This window comes from Trichosurus vulpecula, chromosome 3, assembly GCF_011100635.1.
Source record: "Trichosurus vulpecula isolate mTriVul1 chromosome 3, mTriVul1.pri, whole genome shotgun sequence".
Lineage (NCBI taxonomy): Eukaryota > Metazoa > Chordata > Mammalia > Diprotodontia > Phalangeridae > Trichosurus > Trichosurus vulpecula.
Genome location: NC_050575.1, coordinates 379,080,608 through 379,101,107, shown reverse-complemented (window position 1 = coordinate 379,101,107; position 20,500 = coordinate 379,080,608). Strand labels below are relative to the sequence as shown.

The following is a 20,500-nucleotide window of genomic DNA, read 5'->3' as shown; positions in this document are numbered from 1 at the left end:
TGATCAACACAATAATCCAAGACAATTATGAAGGACTGATGATGAAAAATGCTACCTGCTTCTAGAGAGAGAATTGATAAAGTCTGAGTGCAGATGGAAGCATAATTTTCTTACTTTATTTTTCTTGCCTTTTTTTGGGCAACATGCCTAACATAAAACTGTTTTGCATGATTTTTCATATATAATGAGTATCACATTTCTTGCCTTCTCAGTGGGTGGGGAAGGAAGAGAATTCACAACTCAAAATTAAAAAAAAAATGACAAGTAATTCTTCTTTTCTGTTTCTTGTATACAGAAATTATGTATGGAATTATAAATTATATTTGATTTTTACTATTTATTCCCGTCTATTGTCTTCTCTCTCTCTCTCTGTCTCAATGTCTGTTTCTCTGTGTACAAGTTTTCCAGCCTCCAACAAGTTGGTAAGAATTTCAATAGCAAAACTTAGGTGTTTTAAAAAAAAATCCTATTTTATGGGTTAGAAAACAGTGACTTGAAATGACTTGCCTGAAATGAAAAGAAACAAAGTCAAAAGACGAGTTTGAATTTGAACTCCCATGATTATTGTGGTTGTGGTACCATTATTAGCAATACTAACAAATCCTTCATTAAGGTCTTCCTCTGATGTTTCATTGTGGCATGAAGGTGAACTGGATTCCAAAAGGCTGGGCCAGCACAGAGCAAGCTATGGCAGGTTCTTCAAAGCTGGGAAGGCTCTGACTATAGGAATAGATGGATTGTATGTCTGTTATCCAAGGACTAGTCTGCCTAAGTCTTGGAAGGGGATGAATTATTTTGACCACAGCAGTTTGCAAAGGTACAGAGGGCCTGCCATTTATCTCAGTTGGGGCACTACCCTCTCCGAATCATAGGATTTGTATCTAATATAACCACACCTACCCTTTTTCCCAATAATCCCTTACACTGGCCCCACCCTCTGCCATGCAAACTTTTGTCCACCACCCTTCAGAGCCAGGTATTGGCACCTCAGGACAATTATAATCCAAATAAACTGCTATCTACAACAGCAGTGCAGGGGTCATTGAGAAAATTTTAACTTTAACTCCTGATCCCCAGTTCATCTCATGTACCCTTAGTAGCTCTGCAGTTGGGGGGAGCCTAGCCTCCCAACTTTTTTGATTCTGGGCAAGAAAGTGAATCACATGGGATGAGCAGACAAATGGACTATGATCTGGCTCAGAGATATCAACATGTTATCTTTCCCCTCAAATCTACCCATTTTCCATATTTTCCTATTAGTGTTGAAAGTACCAACATCCTTAGCCACTTCAAAGTCTCACAACTTCAGAGTCAAATGAGGCAGTATTTGTAAAGGTGCTTCGCATACTGCCTGCTTATTCCCCTCCCCATCCTTGGCTCCTCACATTTTCCCTTACCTAAATCCAAAGACTGACAATTGCCAGATCTTCAGTTTTACCTCCTCACCTCTCAATCTGTTCCCTTTTCTCTACTCAAATAGCTACCAGACCACTTCTGTTGGGACTATTTTTTTTGTCTGTAGTAGAAGGGATAGTTACCGGAGCTCCCTCATCCAGCCTGTGGCCTGGGCTAGTTCTTTTCCTTAAAAGGTACTGAAACCATCCTCAAAACTGAACTGGCACAGAGGACTAAAGGGTCTGGTCACTGATCTGCAGCTCAATCCCTTGATGCTTGCCTGATGGACCACTATTGGCCATTCAGAGACAGCTCTACTCAGGTGAATATCCTTCTCCTGCTATGACTAAGTTAATCTCCTTTGGTTCATTCTTTAGTGACCTAGGAGTGTTTCATTTTGAGTCAGTATTGGACCCAAATTACCAGTGAACCAACTGAGTCAGGTCCACTCCACAACAATCTCACAACCTCAAGTCTCTCCATACTACCTATCCTCCAAAAAATTGACAAAATAATTTTCCTAAAGCTCAGGTCTGATTATGTCATTTACCTTTTCAAACTCTAGTGGCTCTAATTGACTCTAGGATATGATATTTCCTCTTTATCCCATCCTTTTAAAATGTCTACTTTGTGAAAGTTTTGTAACGTATACCATTAATAATACAGAAATACTAAATAGAACACATTCCAATTCACATATTGCGGTGCATGCTCAAAATTTTTTGCTGGGTGCAGATCAGTTTTTCTGTGATTTAAGACCTGAAATGCTCAACTATCAAGTTTTCCAAATAACCTAAGGGGACTTCAGCTTTAGTTCAAAGGTCCCACAAAGAGAAAAAAGATTTAAGATATCACAACTTAGAGACTGAGACTTATCTCCTGACCTCTAAATGTTATGTATTTTTCACCTAGATACTAAACGTCAGAAATGAAACCAAACCTCATATAAGGTAAGGTTTAAACTAGTGGTTTGGAAAGTGACGTTGACATTGTCACCATGTAAGAGCAGTAATAATTTGAGTTAAAATTCATCACCTAATACCTAATACCACATACACAAGTTGTAGTACTGAGTGAGTACAACCCAAAAGCTTTGCTGTAAAAAAATCTACATTACCTACACAGGTCCAGGCTTAGATATGGACCTTAATGCAAGTTCTTTTCAGTCCCAATGCCTTTCATTTCACCAGTTTCAGGTTTCTCTTCTCACACACAACTGGGCAGCAACCTCCAAAGCTACAAAAGCTAGTTCAAGGTCCTGTAATTCTTGTTGGTGGTCTGATCCAAAAGATTATCATGGGAACAGTGACAGGTGAAAAAACTTGGGATTCCTTAATGTCTTTTGCTAATAAAAATACAAAACCACAAACAGTCCAGCTTCAATCACTGCTAGCTGAATGACCTATAATCAGATTTTGAACAATTTTTTTTGTACTTATAGCCATGCTTCACCCCCTATTCTCCAGCTCTCCCCAGCTCACCCCCCACCCATTTCCCACTTCTTTAGTTCTAGAACCATGATCAAATTAGCTCTATTGTTCCTAGATGGGGTATGTCAATCTACTTCCACATGATGGTCCTACTACCAGGTGACCCCATAACTTTCTAGACCAAAGTTCATCGACCCTAGACACTGATTTGAAAAGAGGGAGATAGTGAGAGAGACAGAGGACAGAGAGAGGGGAAGAGAAAGAGGTGGGGGGGGGGATGGAGAAAAAGAGAAGGGAGAGAGAATATTTCTCTTTAAGTGGCATTGCTAGCTGAGATCCTGTTTTAGGATTGCAAGACTTTCAAAAGTGTAAGAATACCTAGAAATGATCAAATTCAACATCTTAATTTGACTGAGGGGTGAAGGTTGAGTGACCTGCCTAAGAACACAAGTAGCTGGGCAGCCAGAATCCAAACCCAACTTTTAAAATTCTGAACCAATGCACTTCCCAATCTACTGCTTTGTTTCCAATGTTCCCTTAGGAGAGGAATAATCTTAAGAGCTGCTTAAAAGCAAGAAATGAATTAGCAGAGACAAAGTGATGTGATCTGCAGACATGCAGAGGGCATTTTATAGTAGGGTCTTCAAAGGCTAAGGTCCCAGAAACAGAGAAGCATATGTTAAATAAAAAAGATTCAAGGGTCTCTTTTTTGCTTACTAAGCTTCCTCCAGTGAGTACCTCAAGAACCTTCTTGACTTCTTCAATGAAAGAGCAATCCTAAGCTACCCTTGTAAAATAAGGTAGTGAGGAGAGGGCAATGAACATTTCTCGCCCCCTAGAGTCCTAACAAGTCTTGGCAAACAAAGCCATAAGAAACAACTTATTTAGAGATGCCTGCACGTAAGGTGTGTGGGACTGTGCGCCTGTAGCTGGGACTGTCCCTTTCTCACGCTTCCAAAGTAAGGGGTGAACTTGAGAGTCAACAAGCATTCATAAAGAGTCTACTGCGTTATCAATGGACTAGGCACTGTGGAATGCGCAAAACATAAGAGAAACAGACTTTGCACTCATGTCACTGACAAGTTATTAGCTGACACACAGCTTGCTCCCTGGAAGCTGACCAGACACATATGCAGCAACTTTCAAGACCAGGTCTAAGTGCCCAGATCTGGTCACTGATGCTAGGCTAAAACATCTTCAGTAGTCTTGACTGTGCCAAGTAAAAGTCAATCTCCTTGGAGTTTGCAGCCTGGCTTCAGAATTCTCCTCTAGCAGGCCAACCAGACCTATCTTCTGCCCCTTCCCAATGGCGCCTCTTCTTCCCCACCTCCATGTCTTTGCTCACGCTATGCTGTGTCGGTAAGCAAAATGGCCTTTGTTTTCTTTGAGTAACTCAGTTTATTTCATTAAGCCTTACTAGGTGCTGGGCCCTTGGGGCCCAAGGTAGGGCTAACTCCAGGAAGGGCCTAGTTTACATGTCTGGGACAGCAGAGGCTTTTAGACCAAGTGGGTTTAAGTCCGCCTCTTTGTGATGATTCATGGGGCTGGCTAAGGGGAGGTGTTAACTCTGGAGCCATGCCCTATTGGGTGTTAACCTAATCTATGTGGATGTGAACCTCCCAGGGTCCTAAGGGGAGTGGCCAACTCAAGAACCAATCGGCTCTGGTCATTCAGACGACACTTGATGATGTCAAAAACCCTATAAGAGGAGAGAAGACAGCTTGAAGATCCCTTTTTGATTGGAGCAGCAGTGGTGGCAAGCGCGACTCTGGGCCAGCCCTTGTTCCGAGCTCTCCGGCTGAACCTAGATGTTGGTAACTATGAATTGTATTGGGTCTGTCTGTTGATGTTTGTAATTTGTTTGTATTTTATTCTGAAGTTTAGGGTGCTGGTTTTTTCCCCTGAACTAACTGAATGCTGTCTGTATGCTGGATTAAAGTAAGCTTGTCAACTCCTTCACCTTGCTTTCCTTGGTTAAGCAGATCAAAAGAACCTGTGCTTTCCCAGTGTGCTGACAGCTTTCTGGGTGCTGGCTGTGGGTGGATCTTACACCCCCACAGAAGCTGCTAGCTGGATTGTTAAAACATATGCCCCTCACCAGGACCATCTTTCTGCATACTCGGTGCTTGCTCAACTTTCACCTATTCTTTTGAAAAGGCTGACACTTCCCAAACCATGTTAATCACCCTTAATATTCCCCTCAGAGCTCACACAGCTCTCCATTTAACACTTTTCAAAAGAACTGTCATACTGGCAGGGTTGCTATGAGGATTACCTCCACTTGTGTGTGTGTGTCTAGATTACAAACTCCATTAGGGAAGGGACCCTCAAACTTCGTATAAAAGTGCTGAGAGAATTTGTTTTCAACATTAAATTCAACCAGTTTCATACAGATAAAGCAGAAGATTACAGCTTCATGAAAAGGTATCTTTTTATCCTTAGATGAAAGCTTAAAAAGTATAATTTTTACATGTTCTAGCATTTGAGGAGATAAAAAGCAGTCAGAATGAGAATCCCAACAAGTGGACTTAATTAGGGAGGATGGGGTGGGAGGAAGAAAAAAAATTCCCTTCCCCCAATCTGGCCACTTACCTGCAGCAAGTAGGCGGAGGCGTAAACCTGAGGGTCCAGTTCCATCTCTCAAAACATCCACACTTTCTGCATATACATTTCCCAGGAAGCAGCTGAGGGGCATGCCTGGGGCTCTGAGGATCAGGAGCAGAATGAATAGCCTCTAAGCAACTGCTCTTATAGATGTATGTTTAGAGGAGGCAAGGTGGTACAGTGGACAGAGCTCTAGGACTGGAGTCAGGAAGACTTGAATTCAAGTGTAGCCTTAGACACTTACTAATTGGGTGACTCTGGGAAAGTCTTTTAATGTTTTTGCCTCAGTTTCCTCAACTGTAAAATAGGGATAACAACAGCACCTACCTCCCAAGATTGTTTGAGGATTATGAGATAATGTTTGTCAAGTGCTTAGCATAGTACATGGCACATAGTAGGCACTTAATAAATGCCTATTCCATCTACCCGTGGGCCATCTCCAGTCATCCTGATGAGTATCAGGTCACTGGACCCAGATGGCTCTGGAGGAGAAAGTGAGGCTGGTGACCCTGCAAAGCCCTCCCTTACTCAAATCAAAGTTATGCAAGTTATGTTATCATTTCCCTGATGTCATGGTCCTCTTCGAGAACGAAGGACAAACACAATTCCATCCACCGTGCTCCCCCCACCTTTATTTACATGTCCCTCCATCAATCTATAATCTATAATCTTTGAGGGCAGGGACTATTTTTGTGTTTTTGCTTTTATTTATATTTCTAGGACTTAACACAGGGCCTAGCACATGGTAATTGATCAATAAATGCTTGCTGACTGAATGGTTGATGGTGGAAGGATCACTTCACTTACTTGGGATCAAGGAATGATATTTGCACATATGACTGGTGGAAAAGCCCAAAACCACCTGTTACACGAGCTTTGGATTCACCAACAGACAGCGATGCCTAGGTACAGGCCAGGCCTTGAAGCTTCTGGGTTTGGCACAAGAGCAGCTCCCAGCCAAGTGGAAGTCTCAATGTCATAGAGTACTTAGAAGTAGAAGGCCAACACAGCCAGGACTAGACAGCTGCATTTGCATTAGTATAGTAACAGAGAACTTCTATACCTGTCAGCCCATTTCACAGGACAACCAGAGTTGGAATTCAAAGGGACCTGCTGACTTGCCCAGGATTTTTCCAACTACCAGGCCAGATCTCAGGGATTGGAATGTTCTTTCCACTCAACCAAGCAAAAAGGCAGTAAGCACAGGTTACCCTCTAAGATACTAGACTAGAGTCATTATTTTTATTTACAGGTCAAAAAACAACCCAGCACCCAAGTCCTTCCCAATCAGACATCAGGACAAGTCCCATCCTCCAGCCAAACCAGACCACTCTGATCTTAGTCATCCTTAAGATAATCAGAAAAGCATTTCCATTGGGAATGTATCACAGACTATTAGAAGCTATTCTGGGGGAATGACCCCACCACAGTAGTGTAAGACTTGTTTTTCTTTTGGAACAGGATTACTTGCTTCAAATGGCAGGAGCCCAGACAACTCATCTGGGGTGTTCTGATTTTTTGATCAGATCCAGATTGCTTTCCCTAACATGGTGAGTGTCAAGACAGTTCTGGAGGGACAGCAGCTCAAGGCTGGATTCTATACAAGCACATCCTGAAGATTTTCCCCAGTGTTTTGTCCTCCGAGGAGGAAGATTATTTTTTATTTATCTATTCCCCTCCTGGCCCCCAACCACTGTGCCCACTATTTTTAGTTGTTTGTTTTACTTTTACCTTTTGTTCTAATTTTTTTTGAGAGGTTTTTGTAAGGGCTCAGGCCCTTACAAGCACCAATACCAATTAATATAGGAACTTTGTAAAATTTTGTTTCTTGTAGGGGGTCAGCTCATGAGATAGATATGGAGTATATGCATCTAAAGTTTGGGGAGAGGTGTCCCTGAGTCACAGGCTACATGCTAACTGCTTTAAATATAACTCTTTAAATATAAGACCCCAAACCCTATAATTTAAGCTATGTCAAACTTCATAAAATGTGAATATAGATTGTAGGAGGCTATTATAATAGTAAGGTCCTGAAGTAGGGTGGTGAGACTACATAAAACAGGAGAGAGAGAGCTGAGAGAACCCACAGGATTTGGCACCTGAACAGGGCTTGGCACATAGTAACTGATTCCTAAGTGCTTGTTAACTTGACTAAGTGGTTGATGATGGAAGGATCACTTCACTTACTTGGGGGCCTCACTTCATTTCACTCACTGAAGGGGCTAAGGAGAGGCAGGGTCAGAGATTATGCTCTAATTCTGAAGCTAGGGAACCTGAGTGGGTAGGAGTGACATAAAGAAAAATAGAGATGCTAAAGGTAAGGGGAGATGTTTTGGGAAAAGGAAGATGAGTAGAATTCTCTGCCTGATTCACCTCCTCCTCCAGCCTCAACTCCAGTGTCACCTCCTAAAAGCGGTCTTTCCCAATGTCCTCAATTAATGCTTTCCACTTTCCCCCAATATGATTTTACTTTGAACGTCCTTATCTGGGCACATGTTGCTTTCTCCCTAATAAATGGTAAATTCCCTGAGGGCAGGGACTGTTGTTATCTCCAACATCTAGCTGGAAGGTGCTGAATAAATGCTCCACAAGATCTTCGAACAAAATAGAAGCCCATGGTTTGGAGAATGGCTAAATAAATTTATGATGCATAAAGGTAATGGTATAACTGTGCTATAAGAAGTGACAGATGATAAATATAGAAGGATCATGTGAACTGATGCAGAGCCAAGAAAACAAGACACATGATGACTACAACAACATAAATAGAAAGAACCACAAAAATGTGAAAAGCAAATGTTACCAAATTATAAAGAACAAGCATGGTGGGGCAGCTAGGTGGCACAGTGGACAGAACATTGGCCCTACAGTTAGGAGGACCTGAGTTCGAATCCAGCTTCAGCTACTTACTAGCTGTATGACCCTGGGCAAGTTACTTAACCCTGACTGCCCAAAAAAACAAAAAAAAACTCAAACAAAAAAAAATAAAACCATGGCTTGAAAAGATATGTGACGACACTAGTACAATGCACATATTTTCAAGGCTTTCCCCTGTACTGTTAAGCCATTATTTGAGAGTCATGTTATCATCTCTTGCCAGCTGCTCTGCTAGGCTGCAGCTCTATCATCATCAGGAAACTCACCTCTGCCCTTTGATTGGAGGACCGGAGTGCAGCGTAAAAAACTCCTCCCAAACCCTCCCTTTAGGGAGGGCTCAGAAATTCCAACCAATTCTTCATCTCCAACCAGGGCATTCTACCAACATCACGACCACTCCTCTCCACCTTTTTAACTTCCCTTTGTCTTTTCCCATCTGAAGGTGAGCTCCATGAGGGCAGGGGTTGTTTTTCTCCTATTTGTATCCCTGGTGCTTAGCACAGTGCCTGGTACGTGACAGGGGTTTAATAAATGTATTTTGTATTGTATCATATAATGCTGCCTTTTCCTCTTCATTTTCTTTTTTCTCTTAAAAAAGTTTGTTGAATTAATTATGGAATCAAGGCAGCATTACACAGGGGGGAAAAAAAACACTGGATATAGAGTCAAAGGACCTGGTTTCCACTCCTACTGGACTTGTCATCTTGGATACATCATTTTACAAACTCTATGGGCCTCAGTTTCCTAACCTATAAAATGAGCAGGTTGGATTAGATGGTCCCTAAGTTCCCTTCTGGATCTAAATCTAATGCCTTTACAGGCTGAGGAAGAACAAGAAGCCTTCTGGCTAAGAGGAGGTAACCTGTCCTTTCTCCTTCCTGCTTACCTGGTGTCTTGCAAGCTATTTCCATTATAGATATACATGCGCTTCACAGTTGCTCCATGGGGAATCTGCAGAGAAGCCAGGCCATGGGCAAAATTGGGCTGCAAACACAAAATACAAATTTCACTAAGTGTATTGTATCTTTTGAGATTCAGAACCTGTTAACAAAGTTAACAATGCCAGCAGCACTCTACATACAGCAAAATCAGAAAATGCATGGAATATAAACTCAGAAATATAAATGATACTTATCTTTTTTTAAAAATCGAGTTAACTACTTTTTCCCTTGAAAAGAATATTAGAAGCATTTTCCTTTAAGCCAGAGGTTCTCAATGTTTTTGGTCTCAAGACCCCTTTTCAATTTTTAAAGAGCTAGTTTATGTGGGTTAAGTCTACTGACACATTAAAAATTAAAACATAAAATTTTAAAATATTTGTTAATTCATTTTAAATAATGAACCATTATATGTTAATATACATTTGTAAAAAATAGTGTGCTCAAAAATTAATGAGAAGAGTGGCACTGTTTTATGTATATCTGAAAATCTTTTTTAATTAAATCAAAATGGACTCTCATATTTGCTTCTACATTCAATTACCGCGGCAGTTTTGGTTGAAGTTTATGAAGAAAATCCAGCTTCACAAAGATATATAGTTGAGATAGGGAGGCATATTAACATGCAAATAACATCTTAATATTATTATGAAAATAGTTTTGATCTCATGGAGCCCTTAAGTCTTGGGGATGGCTACCAGTTCACAGACCACACTTTGAGAACTACTGCTTTAAACAAAAATGAATTTCCATACCCTGGCCCCCCCTCCCCAAATTAGGGAGTAATGATTTTCAGGTTATAAAATAGATTAACCAAAAACTTTTTTTTCTTAGCCTATTTAAAGGTTTCCTTACTAAAAGGGTAGAGGAGTTGGGAAGAGACTGTTAGGAGCTACAGACCACTAAAAATTTAGAAGATAAAGTCTTTCATACAATATTGTATACTTAGTAAAAAAAATTTAAAATTTGTTTTCAAGAATACATCCATTAATTAAAGCTGGCCACATCAATATTACCATTTATCATTGAGGAAATAATTATCCTATATACTCTCAATGCTTTGGAACCTTTGGGAACCTCATAAGAATATGATCTACCTCTCTTTTCTTCTTTCCATCCTCCCAAGATGAATCTGACAAACCATACCCAAACGTTTATTAGGCATCTCCTGGATGCAAGGTCCTGAGCATAGAAGAGACACAGGTAAAGAAGACATGGTCCCTGAGCTCATGGTGTGGTAGAGAGAGATCAAGCATGCACATGTCAAAACAATAACAAAAACAAAAGTGCCTAAGAGGAGAACAAATTGCTATGAGATGAGGAAACTGCTTCCATCCAGAGGTGTTGAGATAAAGAAATAAGTTTTTCCTTTATACACAGTATCACAGGACAGAGTGCTGAAGGGGTCTTAGGAGTTCACTGAATTCAATGCTAGTTTTCAGGAACAGAGCTACTGTCTTAAAGCAAGATAAATAAAAAAGCATTAACATGTATCCCTGAGCAAATGACTTAATATAAATTTAAAGGCAAAGAAATGAAAAAGAGGTCTTTTTGGCTTGATATTTATTCGTTAAATTCTCTGAAGTCATGCTCTATCTGTATACTCCTAACTATTTTAGCAATATTAGAAACACAGAATTCCTGACCTCATATTTTGGAGCCTCGGTCCACGAGTCTAATTGAAAAGAGAAAGATAATCCTCTAAAGTTGAGGTGGAAAAGTTGTTCGGCCGAGTTGTACACTGGAAAAGAAGGGAGTTCCATGTGAATGCAGAAGCCACTTTGGCTACAATTTCCAATCTAAGACTAACAGGGGCTAAGGACCGGGGAGGACAGTTATTAGCAATGGCAGCCCAATTTGCTTCCTGGCCCAAACTCTCCAGCTCTCTGAGTGCTGGGGATACTACTCCTTCCTCTACTTTGCAGGGCTGTTGGGAGGAACAAATGAGAACTTTAAGTGTGTTATCAACAGGAATGTCTGATGTAAACATAATTTTTGCTATATTTTTTTCATCTCTAGGTTTACTGAGGAGGCTTAAAAACACAGGGGAGGGTTTTTTAAGTATTTCCAGACTCTGAATTGCAATAAAACAATAACTGCTGCTCACTGCCATAAGTTGTCACAATCTAGTGACCTTTTTGCTCAGCTCTGCTTACCTCCTGGATGAGTTGCTCCAAAGGACTGATCAATCTGTTCAATGGTTGGAGCTATTGCCTGAGAGTTAAAATGAACACCACTGAAAAATAAAAAAGGTCCTTTTCAACAACTACAAAACCTCTCAGTTCTTGAGTTATCATGGTTGCAAAAGGTACTTTAAAAACCCAAACAAAAAACAACCCACAGATGAAGTTCAGAACTGAGTTCAAATAAAAAGCCAGTTAAAAAACTATTTTTGTTAGAACTCAAGCATGATTTCCTTGGTGTAAAGAACTCTTTGATATGGAAATTCCTCTCACATGATTCACAGGTAACAAAATCTTAAGAGAGAGCTGCCTGGGAGCAAAGAGAGGGTAAGCGACTTGCCCAGAGTCACACAGCCAGTAGGTAGCAGAGGTAAGACTTGAACCCAGATCTTACCAACCTCAAGGTCAAGCCTCTAGTCACAGTGACATACCGTCCCTGACCCAAGATTTTTAAGCATAAGAAAACCAAGACAGTATTCACAGGCTGTCCTTCAGAAGTTCCTGTAATAGATTTTACACTCACTACTTATCAGAATGAGGGATAAGCTGGTCTCAGTCCAGTGGAATTTCAAATAGTGTAACACAGGGACACAGAGAAGGGCTGGTTCAGGTGAGTAGAGCTGGCACTCTGTGTGCACTATTTTGACTACACTACTCCAGTAGGAGGTGAGAGAATTGTTAAAAGGGGAACGTATCAGTACTGAATGTATCAATAGGGCAGGTACGGGAACAGGAATAAACTCGGCGAGGAGAGGGGAGGGGAGGGAGACTTCTGAGGAAGCGAATCTGTGAGAAGAAGGAAAATGCTTATGAAGTGACACTCAGTGGAGAGCTCTGAAGGCCTGGAGAAGTGAGATCTTTGGGCAGAGAGGGGAGCAGAAGGGAGGGAAAAGGGAGGAAAGAACTCTATACCGTCCCAGGCAGAAATAAAATGAGAATGGGGAAGCGAAACATTTCAGTAAGACTATTTGGAACTCTGTACCTCCCTGGTTTATCTCTTAAGAGACTGACTTTCTGTCTTACAAAGCATGGCCCACATTTGAGAATTTCCTCATTAAAACATAATCATACTAAATGATCAACATTAGTCCCCGGTCTGATGCAAGATATGCAGACCCTCAGCAGGTCCAAGGGAAGGGGTATGAATACACCTGAGACCTTCCTGTACTACAGGGACAGTGAATGCCACTAACTGTAAACTGTGCCAATGGATACAGTCAATCCTGGGGTGGCTGTATAGTGTCCTAAATGGCTCAGAAAGTTGTTCCCTGGGATGGACCCCAGGCTTGAGGACCCTGGGTTGTGGCAGACTACAACAAGAGACAGTCCCAGGCCATACAAATTGTATAGATGTGATGGGCCTCACTGCTCTGGGGAGAAAAGGAGTGGTGACAGACTACTGAACAAAAGGAAAGTAGATATCCAGAACTAGCTTGTCATGAGAATGACCCACCAGTTCTAAATAAGACTTACCAATATTTTAACTTCACTTTAGTCAAGTCATAAACTTCAATTACCTAAAAGAAATACATTGAACATTTAAGAAAAAGGGTTAAAAGCATAATAGTATGATTAGATTTTTTAAAAAAAATCTCCTAAAAGAGATTTCTAGAATAAACACTCATCAGGATCCACAATTGACAAATATTCTCTTTAAGAATGAATTTTGTAAATTAAGACCTCCTGTCTCAACCTGAAAGGGGGAAAAATCCACACTCCAATGATCATGATGACCCAGATGTTCAAATCCAACTTCTACTGGGCTATCCAAATATATACCTTCTGTGTAATGGCTTATTTCTTTATACTTAATTCCAAAGTTTGGTTCCTAGATAGAAGATAATTGTGGGGGCAGAGAGCTTTTGTAGACTCACTCAAATCTAAACTACCCTTTTCCTTTAACAACAACTGGAGCCCAGACCTGTGATTTTATTGAATAGATGAAAAATCACTTCTCAAATGCCCTTTGCAAAGCACTGTGTTAATAAGCTCTGGCATACAAACAAAAGAGGGTCCCTGCTCCCAAGGAGCTCATCTTCTACTCAGAGGCAACACATGGAGTCAGTTTTAGTTGCAAGTCAGACGGAAAGGTCCCACGGTCCTGAGGGTAAGTGGCAAAGCAGTAACACACATTTTATTCCCACTGATAAAACCATCTATTTCTGATGTTGAGCCACTTGACTGTGCAAGTACTCTGGTGGTGAAGACTTGATTTTCTAGATTCTTCAGTAGTTGTGGTTGCTGAACTTGTATAAGTAGTTGCCAGGTAGTAACTCCTAACTTAAGAAACTTCCACCACTCCTGCAGGTCAGCACCTTCTCTGCACTGAGGGTGAAGTGCATTGACCAGGATGACCCAGCTTGTATGTGTCAGAGGCTGGACTTCCACCTAGATTCTATCTTCTTGTTTTCAAGGCCAGTTCTTTATCCACTACGCCCTTCTGCCTTTCAAGAGGAGATAAAATTAACCTAGTCAGCTAAATAAAATCCTCTCAAATCTCTATCTTAGAGGATAAATGTGTCCTCTTCACTTCTGCAGATACTACACTGGGCTATACTGCTGTAACTGAGGACCTTGATGAGTTATTAAAATCCAGATCACACTGAGTAGAAAAATCATTCTAAAACATCCTGCTTTAAATATCAGGTTTGTTCTACTGGGAAATAGGCCACATTATGTTAGCATAGGAAGGGTTTTACTATAATTCTCTTGTAACCTAGATTAATGGCATAGTCTCACCCAAAGGGGAATCCTGGTGGGTGTTTCAAGTCTAAAGAAATTGGAGTTGTGCTCGTAGTGTAATTATACTTATGAAGGTACACAGTCCTGACTTCAGACATTTTGGTAATGACAAATTAAGTAATCATTTGCTGAGTGCCTACTATGTGCTAAGCACAAGGGTGACAAAAAATCCAGAACAGATAACCCATGCCTTCAGGGACTTTACAGTTTAAGTAGATGGCTAGAATCCATACCAAGATAACAACAGAATCACAGGATTTTGAGCTGACAGGGAGTTATTTAATTCAATCCTTTTATTTAACAGAGGGAAAAATGGAAAGAGTTTAAGTTCACACAAATGCTAAGCCTGGCGTTCAAACCCAGGCCGTGTTTCCACTAGCACTCATCACCTCTGTAAGACACCAAGAATACATAAAGGAACCCAAGTGACACAAAGCAAAGTCCTGACTGCAGGCCAAAGGTACACAGCTGATCTGCTCGGAGGGATAAATGGTGGATTTGGTTTGATTCAAACAAACATTTTTAAAGCTTTTGCTATGTTATGTGTAAGGGGCTGCCCTAGGTGAGGGGACACAAAGACAAAATCTAAGACCATGTTTGCTTTTGAAGGGCTTACCTTTGACTGGATTACAGAATCCACCAGCCTCTACTTGCTGAGCACACCAGGGTGAGCCCCAGGACAACAGCTTCTTCACACTTTACAAAAGCTAACACCCGTGTGCCAATTAAAGTTGACAAAATATGGAATGTTTGTTTATTGTTACTGATATTAAAAATCAGGTGTCACTGTCTAGTATAACATTTCTGTGCGAAAGTCAGATTTAAATTATATTATTTTGACTTTTCCTGGAATGTGCCTGGCAGGTGGTTTAAGGAGGACCTGTACTGTGAGTTGGTGATAAACTTGCCCTGTGAACTATAGTCCATGTCAAGTAGGATCTCTGGCTGGGGTCATGTAAACAGCTGGAAAGATCAGGAAATAGAGGGTGTTGTGAAACACTGATTTTGGAATTTAAAAATCTGGTTTCACAACCTGATCCTTGACCCATACTATGTATCTTTGGACAAGTCACTTACTTTCTCTGAGTTTCAATTTTTCCATTTGTAAAATAAGGGAGTTGGATTCCCTTAGGCCTAAGAACTTCCAGTTCTAACATTCTATGACTCCAAATGAACTGTGTCAGAGAGACTCCAGGACAGATTAACTATGAGCCTGGAGCTGAAGGGAGAGTACTAGAACATATCAGGAAGCAAAGGTCCTACTGCCTGACGTAAGTGCTCTAAGGAATGCCCAGACTGTAAATAACACGATACTATAAATATAGAGCATTAAATTAGACGCAGTCTACATTAAGTGCCTGATTGGTCATGGCAACAACACACAAAATGGTTCTCCATGTTTGCAGATGATCCTGTTGATGCCATCTAAATGTTTGGCTGTAGTTGAAAACGTCTTCCCATGATGAACCAACAAATAAAGACCAGTCTATAGGTTCATTCATTTATTCAGCAGCTAATTACTTAATTGCCTACTAGGTCTGCTCTTCACAGAAGCTGCCCCGGCATTGTCTTTCTAGGGTGCTTCATCTCAGATTGTTGAATTCCAGCCCTCTACAGCATTCCATGATCATGGCCCGCATCATTTGAAACTGAGTATGAGTAGGGCCATGAAATTTATCTTGCCCAGCTCTCCACTGCAGCAGCCTCTCACCTAGCATATGTCTAGAAATTAGAGGAGTTGTGCTGGCAACACATCATAAAGGATTTTTTCTTGCCATGGCTACAGTACAGGTGAACTAGCTAAAGCAAGAGTAGACAAGACATCTTTGTTACCTGGAGAACTGGTCACCTTTATTGCTTCATAAAGGTGACAGGATAAAGCAGAAAAAGAGCTAGTCTCTGGGTCAGAAGATAGGAGTTCAACTGTTAGTTCCAACACAATCCATCACCAAGCATTTGTGAAGAACCTATTATGTGTCAGGGACTGAGCTAGGTGCTAGGGATACAAATTCGAAGAATGAAATCACCCCTACTCACAAGCAGTTTTTACATTCTTTTTTTTTAACATCTAATTTTTATTTTATTTTTGAATTACATGTAAATAGAAATTTTTAACATTTCATTTGAAAAAAATTTTGAGTTCCATATTCTCTCCTCCCTTCTCTCACCCCTCCTTGAGAAGGCAATTTGATATAGATTATACACATGCAGTCATACAAAACATTTCCGTATTAGCCATGTCAAAAAAGAAAATGCAGACCAAAAAACCAATAATAAAGTAAAAAAGGTATGCTTCAATCAGCATTCAGAGAAGCTGACAGTCTAGTGGAAGACAAGTACATACAAAAATATAAACAGCATAAACACAAATATACATAAAAGTTAATTATGAGGAAGTAGTCTGAGAGGGAAGGGAGATCAGGAAAGGTTCCACATAGAAGGCAGTACTTGAGTCTTGAAGAAAGAGAGTGATTCTCTGAGACAGAGAGATGAGGAGGGAGTGAATTCCAGGCATGAGGCACAGAGATTGGCTATTCACTGTCACATATGAAGAAGAGAGGTTAGTTTGGCCGGATTGCAGAGTGTAGGAGGAGAGTCATGTCCAATGAGACTGGAAAGGTAGACTGGAGCCAGATTGTATAGGGCTTTAAAAGCTAAGCAGAGTGATTTCCATTTGACCTTACAGGCAACAGAAAGTCATTGTAGTTGACAAAAGAGGAATCATACACTAAGATTTCCTTTTAAGGAAAATTACTTTGGCAGCAGTGTATAGTCTGGACTAGAATGATAAGAGGCTTGAGGCAGGGAGACCAATTAAGAAAGCTGTTGTAACAATCTAGGCTAGAAGTGATGAGGGCCTGAACTAAGGTGGTAGCTAGCTATGTGAGCAGAGAGAAGGGGTCAGATCAGAAACTGTGAAGTTGGAAATAACAAGATGGGGCAACTGATTGGAAATGCTCTGAGATGAGAGTGAGGAGTGCAGAATAATGCTGAGATTATCAATGTGGGAAACCGTAAGAACTAGTCAAGGAGATGGAGAATGAATGGTTATACAGGTAGAAGAACAAAGGAGAAAGCTGTATGAGGAAAGCCCAGAGAATAGAGAGTATTCAGGAGGAGAGGGTAGTCAATTGGGTTAAATAGATGGATTGAGAAGGATGAGGACTGAGGTTTGGCAACTAAAAGTTAAGTGATAAAGTAGGAAGCAAGATGGCAAAAGTAGGAGCAATGAATGCTCACTTTGGCTGAGAAAGGAGGAGAGAAATGAGACAGTAGCTTGAGGGGCTATTAAGGTACAGAGAAAGATTTTTAAGGATTGGAGAGATCTGACTATGTTTGATTGTTGTAGGGAAGTTATCAGTGACTAAGAGCAAAAGGGAAGAAAAAGGACCTGATGCCAAATGGCCTCAAATTTCTTTGTTTTTAAGATAAAATTTTATTTTTTTATTTTTTGGAGGGGGAAGGCAAGGCAACTGGGGTTAAGTGACTTGCCCAAGGTCACACAGCTAGTAAGTGTGTCACATCGTGTCTGAGGCCTAATTTGAACTCAGGGTCTCCTGAATCCAGGGCCAGTGCTCTACTCACTGTGCCAACCCCGCTGCCCCAGCCACTGAGCTGCTCCCTCAAATTTCTTGGTAAGGTAAGAGTCAAGATCCTGAGCCAAGAGAGAGATGTGGAAGGAAAAAGTGTGGGTGACTTGAGAAGGGAATAGAAGTTTTGGAATAGTTTCTATACGGAATGAGAAGCAATTACAGAGGAATAAAAGGACTGTCTTGCTGCTATAAGAACCCAGCTGAGAAGAGATAACATGAATTGCAGTGGATCCAGTTAGCATGGCTATAAGGCTTCCTCTAGCTGTGTTCAGAAGCTGGTGAGGAAAAGCAGAGGAGACAGATGGCAGGAGTAATTCAGAGCAGAGGTTTCACAAGAAAGGAGTGGCATATGGACAGTGTAGTTGAAATAGCCAACTCCTGGGTTAATACTGGAGAGAGAGGAAAGTGAAGTGAGAGCAGGAGTAATGACCTGAGAAAGTACCTGAGAGTAGAAGAAAGGGAAGTATTAATGAAGGCAAGGAAAAGGTTTAGGAGGGTTAAGGCACAGAAAGAGGTGGAATGATAGGAGGTTATGGTCATGTAGTATAATGTCAGAATTTCCAATTGGGGGAAGTGGAACACCTGAGGGTAATGATGACCATCCCTACGTGTAACTACAGTGGAATGAAAGTTATAGAAATTTAAGAAGGCCAAGGAATTGGGAAGTTAAAGATTTTGAGGGAGCATCTATTATCTATGTGAATATTAAAGTCTGCTAGTAAATGGTTAGAAGTCAGGGAATAGAGGGAAATGGCAAATCAGGCACTAAACTTCTCAAGAGGGAAAATGACCTGGGGGAGGACTGGCCGGAAAATTCAGATCGAATGGATTTCAAACGAGGAAAGGTTGATGAGTGATAGCAGTAAAGGAGAATCTAAATAAGTGAGGTGCAATGAAAATGTCAACTCCTCCAGGACCAGTATAATAGGAGTGAGTATGAGAGAAGGTATAGCCAGTGTTAGAAAGGATAGCAAGTAACCTTGGACATGCCTTCGCTTCTTTAAGCCTCAGTTTCCTTGTCTGTAAAATGGGAATACTACTACCAGCACTACCTCACAGGATTGTTGTGAGGAAAGAACCTCATAAACCTTAAACCCCTAAAGAAATGGAGAGCATTAAGATACCAACAGAAGGCTCAAGTAAAAGCACCCAAGATGGTGCTCTGCAAATATATCTTCTGTGCTCAGCCTGACACACCTTATAATTTATCTTAGGCAACAGTGTTCTTTCAGACTGTATCCAAAGGATTTTCCCCAATAGCCATCTTATGAATTGTCTGCCACCTGTTCCTTGTTTGTAATACTTCTGAGAAATTTACTTACACAATTTTCTGGAGGGAAAAGGCTGTCAAATTCTTCTTCATAGTTTTCCAGAAGCCCAACATTTTCCAGAACTGTCACTTTCAACTGAACTGCTTTCCAATCTTTGTCCAGTTATCTTCTAGGGTTATTTCTTCTGTGTTTTCACTTTACCTTGTCATTCTATCAACTTTTTGAGGAATTTAATTTCTTTTTTATTTGGGAGTAATTTTAAAATTCTAAGCCTCTAAGAAAAAAAAATCCATTTAAACGAACAAACTCCCAAATGATCATACATAAATACATGAGCTCCAAATTATCTATTTTTTAAGCATATTTATCAACAAAACAAAGAAATGTCCTCCTTGCTTCTTTGCTTCCTTCTGACTTTTTTCTGTGTGCATCCAGATTTTCTGCTATAATTTTTTTTTTTACATCATCACAGTCTGCATAATGGAGTTTTAATTTTGTTTTCTTCTGTTGAGGAATTTCTGGCATTGTTTTTGATGATACCTTTTTCTTTAGAGGCTACTGACAGATTCTTTAAATTTTTTTAATGTCTTTTTATGGGGTTAGAGCTCTTCTCTGGCTTCCTAACTTTTGACATTACCTATTTTTGGCATTTCCCATGGGCTTCCTTTTCTGTGTCTGTGGCATTTCTACTGTTAATTTTTGAGGTGTGGGGGATGTTGAGGAGGTGGGCTCTTTTGCAGCATTTTACTCTAACATCTTCTTCTAGGACCCAAAGAAGACCTTGGTGCTTTAAAGTGCTCTGGACAGTCTATGTACTCAACCAGTGAACACTGATAAACCACATGCAAGCATATTCTATGGCAGGGGAGTCTGTGTGGTTTCCCAATCAATGTTTCAATTTGGCTTCACTGGAGATGTCCCTGGCACAATGAAATATACAAGGTTTCCTTACTGGTTCGTGGTACTCAATAATAAATGGAGAAGGAAAGGGATAGCATGTGAAGAAAACAGCCAGGAAGTGAGACACGTGGACAGGGAAGAAAAATAGGGAAAGCAGAAAGGAAAACACCCATTGTTGTGTTTGACAAAGTTTTAGGTGTCACAGGCTGGGAAAGACTAGTGCACAAGACATACAAATGGCTCTTACAGTAGTATCACCCACAGCTTACTAAGAATTCGGCAACAATACTTTCTCATGCTTGGATACGTAGACTCTGCAGGCCTGCCTGGGCCATCTGAAAACACTGAGGGAATTCCTGAGTCAGTAGTCTGGAGAGGATGTTATGGGCAGGTTACATGAAATTTCAGGAGATACAAATAAAGGATAAGCTGATTTTGTCCAACACTACATTTTCTTCATGGGTCTTCAATGACTCAAATGGAGCTAACTGCTATGAACGGCTGGCTATGGCGTGGGAGTGAAACACAGCACTGCTATGTGATTCACAGGCTCAGGTTCTGAGAGAC

At 40.7% G+C, this 20,500-nt stretch overlaps 1 protein-coding gene across 1 annotated transcript in view; it reads right to left on the bottom strand.

Moving 5' to 3' along the window:
• Window positions 1-20,500, bottom strand: part of C3H16orf70 (chromosome 3 C16orf70 homolog) — a 64,584-nt gene that overhangs the window by 18,930 nt on the left and 25,154 nt on the right. The window contains exons 4-8 of the mRNA XM_036750762.1: window positions 12,901-12,944; window positions 11,401-11,480; window positions 10,891-10,985; window positions 9,193-9,290; window positions 5,418-5,530 (exon numbers count right to left, since the gene is read on the bottom strand). Coding sequence (XP_036606657.1) covers window positions 5,418-5,530; window positions 9,193-9,290; window positions 10,891-10,985; window positions 11,401-11,480; window positions 12,901-12,944 — 430 coding nt within the window. The remainder of the gene's footprint in view (window positions 1-5,417; window positions 5,531-9,192; window positions 9,291-10,890; window positions 10,986-11,400; window positions 11,481-12,900; window positions 12,945-20,500) is intronic.